This window comes from Lachnellula hyalina (genome assembly GCF_007821495.1).
Source record: "Lachnellula hyalina strain CBS 185.66 chromosome Unknown contig00028, whole genome shotgun sequence".
Classification (NCBI taxonomy): Eukaryota; Fungi; Ascomycota; class Leotiomycetes; order Helotiales; family Lachnaceae; genus Lachnellula; species Lachnellula hyalina.
In genome coordinates, this window is record NW_022157142.1 from 251,762 (window position 1) to 261,441 (window position 9,680).

Here is a 9,680-nt window from a genome sequence, read left to right on the forward strand (position 1 = left end):
CCCATTGTATGCCTCATTTGTCCGATAGGAAAAAGACCGGGGCAGTTTGAACTCCTGAGAGTGGATTCCCGACTTATAAATGGCCCACTTACTACTTTCTGGGTTTGAGTATTTTTCGCTTTGCGCGAAACTCTCTGATCCGATTTCACCCAAGGAAGCTTTCCTGTATTTGTTAACGTTGTGCTCTCCATGCGGAGTAAAAGATGCAAGGTTTGAGCAGGGTTGGTTCCAGTCACTCCAGGTTTGACACTCACTACTCATCAGCCCGCCGCTGAGCATTAGATCTTCACATCGCCCCATGAAAGGAACACTGTTTCTCGGGATGTTTTCAGAGTCTCTATCCATTGTTACACCGGCTGCACTATATACTTGACTCTCTAATTCGTTCGAGTAGCAGGCATTATTGTTGTTTGGCATGTAAGTAGCAGCTGCCTGAGGAGATGAATAGCTTATAGGAACACAGCTTGATGCCGTCGAGACGATATTGATGGGTGCCAAGGTGGATTGCACCTGTGTGGCAGGTGGTATCTCAGCCTCTATAATATTGAGATGCAGTTCCGGTTGGATGTTTTGATAAGGAGTGGGAGTGGAAAAAGGCACAGGGCGAGCATCCCAATGATTTGGTGGGGTTATAGTTGAAAACCATGTCTGAGTATTAAGAGGACCTGGAACGTTATTATAAGGTTCGTTATTAACTTCCAGTTCAGAATTCTGTGATAGAACGCCAACTTCGGGCCCTAGCTGGAATGGCATCCAATATTCCTTGGGTTGCTGGGACTGGTACGGGTATCCTACCAATGAGGAACCAGGTGGGCTTTCGCTCGTCGTTGTCATTCCCCTTGGATGGAAGATCAGATCTTCATGCAGCGCCTTTACGTGGGCATCGGCATTCCAATTGCGGCAGTGATGAAGTCCGTTAGATCTAGCTTTCGGGTTAGTGTGAAGCTCATGTGATCTTTCCTTCAGTTTGGCAACAGTCCTATAGGGCTACTCTATGAGCCAAAAGGAGGCAGGAGAGTGGGCTTATGGGACTTCCAGCATAAGGTTCAAAGGGATGTCAAACATACATGGAATTGGGCTCCGGGAAGGTTGTCAGCTCTTGACTAGTAAGTGCCCATCGACTCTCCTGACTCGGAGCGTATATATTAGGAGTAACCATGAGGGACATCGTCACTCTGTAGAAGGCTCGAATTCCAACCTGCAGAGAGAAAGCAGACCAAAAAAAATGGCCTCGTTGCGACTTTTCTTGTAGCAAGACAGTCCACGGGAGATGGGACATGTAAAGAAAGAGACGTGACATATTTTTATTATATGTGTATGCATGTTTGTTTATGGAGTTTGAGTTAAAAGAAGGCCACGAACTGAAAAAGAAACCGAGCTATAGGCCAATAATAGAAGGATACCAAATCGGGAAGTTCGATTTGACTTTGATCCTTGGCGATTGTCGCAGGAAAATTAATGAAACGGATGATACTTGAGATGTGATTAACAGCTTTCCCAATCCTTATCATTTTTAAGGATTACCTTTCCAGCGTCTCTAGCGTGTTGAAGAGACCCGCCTAGCTCTGATGCATGTTTGAGGGTACCCAGTGGCGCTAGCAGGGTCACTTCTGGGGGCATAGGGTCACTCTTTTGGAAAGAACCCAGTGGCGCTAGCAGGGTCACTTCTGGGGGCATAGGGTCACTATTTTGGAGGGAACCCAGCAGCCTATGGATCGGGACCTATCGGACGCTCATTTGAGAGTTGTGTATATGAAAGACCAAGTACCATTCCTTTCAACACTGATTTACTCCTTATGCCTTTTCAATAATCATACTAATCGCATTATGGCACCTATCGAATTTGGCTCGAGGGTCGGCGACACAGCACTTCAGTTTATATTTGGCCTTTTGGTTGTAGTGGAATCCCTCTTGACAGTAACACCATCTCGAATTTATCCTTCACAACTTTGGGAAGACACTCAAACAGTTCGAATACTTCTTGCGCTTCCTGTGCTTGCGACTTTTCTTCTTCCTATATTTTTCTTTTTGAAAGTCCAATACCCAGGTATGTCTCATATATTCTGGTCAGGTCAATATACTAATTCATGGTAGACAGAAGCATGACCTGTGCTTTGTTGGCATCTCAGTGGCTTCCTCAGCTTTTAGTGATGCTCCGAGAGGTGACAGCCACTTCATATGTGCTTTTGACTTACTGATGGCTTCTAGACTTTCAGAGTTCGCTTGGATGATAGAAAAAAACTTATATCCACACTCCATGTTGTCCCATTGATCATTTCCTGGCTTACTCTCTCTGTTATTTTCTTCATACTTCAAATCTCAGGGTAACTTGCTTTGGGATTCGCTGCATCTATTGGATGCTAACATCTTTTTAGTGTCCTTCATGACAAACCCGGCTCCTTCAATTGGGGGTTTTATGGTCAGAGAACTCTCGGTCTATTTTGGTTTGCGCTTGCCGCACCATATGTTCGCATCCGCTTCTGGAATCCACATAAATCACATTATTCGGTTGCAAAAGCAACCATCCCACCCATAGCAGGTGGAGTTGCGGCGATGATTGCTATAAGTGTAAAGCATCGGGTGCATTATGTCCTCGATATCAATGAAGTAAGTCTTCTTGCCCTTATCTGATCTGTGACATATAGTTGACGTTAGCCCTTAGATTGAAATGTGGGCTTTCAGTTTTTCGAAGCTTTTCGTCATGGTAGTAGGATTCTTCTATGGTAAGGAGCCGGAAGTTGTCAAAGCAGAGGCTATTGTGTGGGGGGACATAACGCAACAACGTTGGCGAGATGCTGGAATTTATTTCTCTACATATTGATCGGTGATTTTACTATACCTGTCTTTGATTAGAATCTTAATGCTACTGTGGTGATATGCTTGAAGCCGTACTACTTGGCACCCCGGTTGTTTCGCCTAGCCTCGCCCCCCTTCATTGAATAACCTTTGACTATTGGATCCACGACACCTACAAGGCAAAAGTTTTCATTTCCAAATGAGCCTCACAATATTGACAAACCGATAGGGTGTATAAAAACCCGTTGCCGCCCACGAAAACTCAAGGCCAGCGATGGTATTGTCACATGGTAATTGCCCCGCATCTTCGCCCCACTCTTGGGTGATTCTTTTCTGCTGCGTCAAAAGAGCGCAACTATCTGCATCACAAAAGCATTTATTCCCAGTACGAAATGTCTGTCACTTTATATTGATGAGAGATTAATTTTGACATAGCGTATAGCCCCAAGCGCCGATACGCATCAAAACAGATCACCAATATCCCCCGAATCATGGCGGAAGTAAGCATCCCCGTTTCCCAACCCGCACAAGATGTAACTTTTGAAAACCAGGGAGACGATGCAATCAGCGGGACCCCTGAGGACATTATCAGCAATATTTTCCCGGCGACTATTTCCGCTCGAAAGATCACTGCTTCCGCCGTCCAATATATTCGAGTGTATGGGCCGCAGGAGTATCAAGAATGGCGCAAAGAAGAGAACTTCTCTCATATTGTGCCTGCGGGCCACAAAGTTGAAGTGATTGGGGCTGCACATGTCATGTTTGAGGCTGCTTGAGGTTGAAGTGCTGTCGAAGGCCATGTAGTTTTTCCTTCGCCACCCAAAATGTTAGGCTGCCATCGCGCGGGCCTTCGGTCATAGTTATACCTATACAGCCAGTCGTTTCGCGTTTGAGTTTCCTTTCTTCTTGCCACAGTATGCTGCCCTCGACGGCTGGAATCAACAGGTCAGGAACTGAATGCATGAGCCCTGCGAGGTCGCTAGCTTTGGAATCTGTGAATACGTATTTTTGTACTAGTTTTTCCACTGAAAGTTGAGACTGTTAAGATTCGCTTGGCATGATCGAAAGTGATATAACTTACAATCTGCAGTGAAAGGCATCTCCAGACTCCAGATGTTTGGCTTATAACCGCGGATGTCTGTGATGAATTCGATAAACTCTCTCTCCGACTTATACTGATCAACAGAAGCCCATTGTTCTAGTATGTTGATACTATCTTCGTTGAGAACAAATGTTTTCTTTTTAAGATTGTCGCGGGCAAACTCGGGTGCCTTCGCTGGAGAATCGTAACAACCTCGGGGTGACATTCGGATCGCAAACGCAAGGAAAAGGAAAGATGATGCTTCTCGAACAGTCGTATACGCGTTATGTCCACATACATACGATTTGGCATTGGATTCGGGGCCTTTAAAAGATAGGCGCATGCGCATTTGAAGCTTTAAATGGTATTTCTGGGGAATCGAACGACTCTGCTTCAGGGAGTCCATGGTGAGCGATATATCACGGGCAGTGATATGTGCCTGGCGTTTAATACCCATCGTCGTTTTAGTTTGTGTCGAGTAGTTTGAGGAAAGAAAGGTGAGGTGGAAGAGAAGGGGCAGGTAAGAGGGAGAAAGGGTGCAAGAAGGGGAAAGGCCTTAGCGCTGAAGCAGTTGGCCGCCGGGGGTCGCACCTCGACTTTGTCATAGGCTCTCACATGGGAAAGATCCGATTCGATGTTCTTTAACTATTCACTATGTCCCAGCACTGTGCCCATGTGTCTGGGTTGCATTGCGGGAGACACGCTATCAAGAACGTTCATACCGGTAGGGAATGCTGAGCACCCCTCAGCTGATTACTGCCGAATTTCAGTTGCAACAGCAGCATGCCCGAAAGCAACATAAGATCTCGTAGGATTCTCCCTAGACCCGCACAGGGTAACACAGTACTTCCTTAACCAAGACGAACGCTCTCACTTCCCAGAAAATGTGCAACTACACACGAGTCGAGTATCGGTGTGGACACGTCCGTTACACTGTCAGAGCATGGTGTACGAATTACGAGAATACCCACATACGATGCCCCCCCTCAGTTGTGGCCATTGAGTTCAAGTAAACGTAAATTTGTGTCTACATTTTATACTATCTGATGTGATTTAGATTGGACGAGCAATGCGGATATTGTCGCGCACCCACCATTGTCCCGGAATGGTATAAGAAGCTTCGGTAAAGGGGTAAAGGGAGTTGGGCTAGACCAGGAAGAGATGTGGCGCGAGGAGAAAGCCGGCACAGGCTACGATTGCAGTACTGGGAGGTGGTTCAACGGAAGTGTGCGGAATTTTCAAAGTTTCTTTGGCCAGGACAAGATGGGGACTTTATACACTTATTACAATGTCAAAGTAGTTCGCAAAATGAGTTGCCTTCCTCTTGGGCGTACTCCAAGTGAGGCTCCTACAGGATCGCCCATCCGAAGCGACCAACAAGGAGAGAATGAATATTAGAACCGTACTTATGCCGCAGGCTGAGTCGACCTCAGCCGAGACTGTTGTGCTGCATAAATGCGCTCGAGATAACCCTAGGGAAGCGGCATGACACGTCAGCAAGGATTGTGTGGTCCTCCTGGATAGTCACATTGGTTGCACAAGGGTTTTGGCAGACGCCACTAGAGCCTCACGCAACCAATAATGTACTGTTCTTACTGAAATCAGGGATTAAATCGAGTAGCGTCCTGTCGGGGAAGTGGCTTACCTCCGTCAATATCCAGATCCCTGGTTTCATGCAGCAGGATTTCAAATATTGCATCTCATTTATACTTGCCATGGATAGAATGGCGAGCGACGCAGATCTCCTCCGCCTTCCATGTCCGCATCTCGTTTACACTTAGGCACATCAGTTATGACTCCAGCCAGGCATGAGAGTCCCCCTCCAACAAGCAACATGTCCCTCGTGCCGATGAAGCTCCCTTCTCCCTGTGCCCAGACTCAGTTCAACGTTGATGGGCCCAAAGCTGCCGCTCGAATAAGAAAAGCTGCCTATCGACAAAGAAGTCTGGATGCAGCCCGCAAAGGATTCTCAGAGGTGCGATCACACGATTTCAACCCACTGCTCTATCATTTGAGCCTCGCGACTACAACCGCGAAGGAAATAACAACCCAATCAGTTGAAAGGCTATACTCAGTCTTGCGCAACGGCCCACGAAAGCATGACGAGATCGCCGTGCATTTAACAGTCTCATGGATCGAAAAAGACATCACGCTAAACGGCCCGCATGAGAAGCTCTCTCGCGGGAGAAGTCGTTTGGATGAAGCCCGCAGCACTATCGCACGAGCTTCTGGGCTTTCGGCTAGCGAACAAGGTGCTGATACCATTAAGAGGTCGAGATTATGGCAAGTATACGAGGCATTACCTGAAGCCATTCTATACCTTTGCAATATCGATTTGATGTAAGCTACCCTCCCTACCACTCCAGCGCACCCTCAGTAACTAAATGACAGAGCAGAGCGAAATTATCATCCAAAGACACAGACTTGCTCATCGAGCATTTACAATCGAAGAGCTTCATACCACAATCTCGACATCTCGCCCGCCAACTCATCCTGGAAATGCTCGATGCTTGCAAATGGCCTAGATTTAGACCCGACTACTGCCTATTACCAAAGCGTCTTCTTAAACAAGGGATTTCTATCCATCGCTTCCTGCGAAGATGCACAATCGGGATGAGAATGGCTTTCTCCCACAAAAGACTCGTCAGAGTTCCATTGCTAAATATAATGCAAATTGAGAAACGGGCTCCTAGCTGGGTGAGTGTCCCTCATGCGGATTCCGCGATGGGCAAACAAATTAATAGTGAATCCAGGGTCACGAGCTATCATGCATTTTGGCGTAGACCGAATAATAAAAGAATGAATCCTGTTGCTCCAGGTCCATCCAACGCCACTGATGCATCTCCAACTAGGAATATCACAGACCCTACCGTCCACTCGATTTGAGATATACTCCCATCTTTGTAGTCGTGGTACTCTATGGTCGGATGTCCATCGTTGATTAGAGGTATGGCAACAGCGACAGAATGTCTAGGAATTTCGAACGCGCCGTCTTTTAGGAGGAAGACTTCAGGGATCCACCGAGTCTGTATATTATGTGGGTGGAAGATCGTTGCTGTGACAGACTCGGGTCGGATCTATAGGACGTGAAATCAGTTTCTCTTCGCCCACAGAGCTTAGGACGCATACCGTGTTCTGGTAAGAATCCGTGAATTCCCTTTGGACATCTCTGCAGCTTTGCGTATACCGCAGCTTGGATATAAGCTCCCCTTGTGAATTGGACATCTCGTTCCGAATATCACTTGCAGCTAGCTCAACCAAGCGTGAGAGCTCTGCCGTGGGCCGCGCTCTCACTACGCATCCATCCTTGACAACAGACATTGCGCTAGTGGTTGTTTCAGACCCGTCTTGGCTTTCTTTTCACCTTTCCTTCTTATTCCTTGGTGAGTACCAATGGACGTCTCCAGGCTGTCGTACAGCGAACGAGTCAGCGCAAGCTTGGCCGGTCCCTGAGGCAAAGTATGAAAGCCGTGCTAGCTGCAGTCATGTGTTCTTCGCGCTCTGCCGTCGTTCTTCTCGCTCTCACCAGATTTCACGCAATAGGGGGATCGTGGAAATAAAGTTTTGATATCACGTGAGAATTAACTAATTTTTCCGTTTCCAAGGCAAGGTACTTCCTTGGCTGCGATGAAGGGAAACCGGACTGTATGCAATGCCGGAAAGCGAAGAAAAGCTGCCCTGGATATCAGGCCTCCATAGGCGAATCCCCATCCCAAGAGTCAAAGCCAACGGCCTATGTCGAGGTCAATTGCCTTTTCCAAGTCCTGCACCCCATTAGAGCAAGAGTCTGAGAGATAGCCTGAGTGGCACAAAGACTTGGTATGGAGAGCTGTATTCAATTTTAGCCCAATCTAGCAAGAGAATAGACCTTCTGACTAACCAAGGCGGATGAGTCCGGAAAATCACTAATCTCGATCGACCAACCCATAAGGACGATACAGATGATACTGAACTTCAGAAAACACAGAGCATGAGCCAAGAGCGCCCATAGGTTTAACAACTGGGTAGAGCGACGTAGACGCATATATTCGTTGGATAGGGCGCAGAACTCCCCACAGGTCGAAAGAAGGAGTGCCTTCAAAGCCAAGGACGGCTCAAGAGCTCGAAGAGCACTAGCAACAGTTTCAGCTACGAGAGAATAACTAGACGAGTCTGATCGTACCTCAAGGAAATTACAACTCCTGAGAAAGCAGCCCATAAGTATTACCATAGGGTAGTAGTTCCAACTCTGTGTAGTTCAAAGGTAGTTCAAAGGTATAGACGCATCTCCGTGGATTTTATCAACCAGCGCTTTGCCAAAGTCGCAGAGTACGTCAGTTGGAAGATCCTGGGATGAGTTAGCATTGGCTAGATCTGGTACTTAGATTCTATACCGAGTATCCTTATGTGGAGCCGATAGGAAGGGAGGCTACCATTTGACTAGTCAAGCGCGTAATGTTCAACGAGCAAATATCGTCATCGGCGAAGACCTTGGATTGTGACAGAACGTCTAGCATTGCTTGCATGTTGACAGATCCAAAACTATCCGACCCGGAAATGCCAACAAGAGAAGAATATAGGTTGGCATTAGTATTAGCTGAGATCGTAGGGTCAAGTTTCCGTTGCCGTAAATCATCCCTCCCGCCGGAAAATACGAGCAAGCATCGGAAAACTGAAATAACGTGGAGTTCTGCGATCTGTTGAGGATATGCCTGGACAGATCTGAGGAGATCTGTATAGTCTCTCCGAAATTCTTGGAGTGATTCATACTCGTCCTTTCCAAGAAGTTCGAGGATAGGGGGGGTGCTGTAGTCACTAACCAAATTGAGGCTGATGAACTGAAGCGATTTGGCAAATCGCTTTCGGACCTGAGGATCAGAATCCTAATCAAGATGAGCATTACTATACGTCACTAAAGGAGCAGTGAGCTTACCAGTACGTCGTGGTTCAAGATAGCCCATTCAAGCGGTATCTCCAGCTTTGATGGGGCGATGTGGCGATAGTATAACCCCAAGTTCCTGGCCACGCGTAGACGATATTGCCTCGGTGGCATTTTTAAGAAAGGAAGCTTCTGATCTCTCTGTCGCTCTCAACTTGCCATACACCTGTACTTCCGCGTCTGCTATCTTCGTCCGGTCGAAATCAAGTTCGGGTTGGAACTCAAATTTGTGATCGCGAAGCCAGGGGATGTAGGATCTACAAACAGCGATTTCATAGAATTGCCCGTTACAGCACTTCCGAACGATGAATACTCCGGGAACTGAAGAAATTTGGACCCAGTCGGAATTGTGTCGCTCGATGGCGTCCTTCGGCACGAAACAAGACTGCCACCACTGGTTGATTATAGGTATTCGATTAAGCTCATCGATATCAAATCGAATACACTCCAAGGTAGTATCAAGTAATAGTAAGTCATGGGTTTCAGAGATACCATAGAGAGCCTTATCACGATCTCAAACGTAACTAAGATTCCATCGTAGCTAGGGTTAGCTGCTTCGAGTCCTGAGTTTAGTGATTCGGTGTCCAATGCAGACATCTCAAATACTCCTCAACTCGAAATGGCCAAGATGGCAAATAATGCAGCTCTGTAGTGAAAGAGAAGAAATATAAGGAGCAATTATTGTATATAGAGTGAGTTGAATGGCTAGAGAAATTGAGAACTGTCGGATCCCGCACCCGTGAACTGTTTATTCCTAGTTGCTCTCCTAGCGACACGGCGCTCCTCTATAGGGGTTTGCAAATTCTCCGCAATTTTAAGCGCAATAAGACGCCACCTCAGTAGGGGGTTTGCAGATCTTCCGTGATTTTAGCGTAAGAAGACGCC

General features: G+C 46.9%; 3 protein-coding genes across 3 annotated transcripts; 1 reads left to right on the top strand and 2 right to left on the bottom strand.

Annotated features, from left to right (window-relative positions):
- Positions 1–4,761: 4,761 nt before the first annotated feature.
- Positions 4,762–5,275, top strand: LHYA1_G002366 (uncharacterized protein; the record flags this gene model as incomplete). The annotated part of the gene is made up of 2 exons (XM_031147343.1): positions 4,762–4,825; positions 4,935–5,275. 2 exons carry the CDS (start codon positions 4,762–4,764, stop codon positions 5,273–5,275), a joined length of 405 nt encoding a protein of 134 aa, XP_031007443.1.
- Positions 5,276–6,642: 1,367 nt separating this feature from the next.
- LHYA1_G002367 (uncharacterized protein) lies at positions 6,643–7,198 on the bottom strand (the record flags this gene model as incomplete). The annotated part of the gene is made up of 2 exons (XM_031147344.1): positions 6,643–6,954; positions 7,007–7,198. 2 exons carry the CDS (start codon positions 7,196–7,198, stop codon positions 6,643–6,645), a joined length of 504 nt encoding a protein of 167 aa, XP_031007442.1.
- Positions 7,199–8,114: 916 nt separating this feature from the next.
- LHYA1_G002368 (uncharacterized protein) lies at positions 8,115–8,817 on the bottom strand (the record flags this gene model as incomplete). The annotated part of the gene is made up of 3 exons (XM_031147345.1): positions 8,115–8,204; positions 8,290–8,739; positions 8,770–8,817. 3 exons carry the CDS (start codon positions 8,815–8,817, stop codon positions 8,115–8,117), a joined length of 588 nt encoding a protein of 195 aa, XP_031007437.1.
- Between the last annotated feature and the right edge of the window lie 863 nt (positions 8,818–9,680).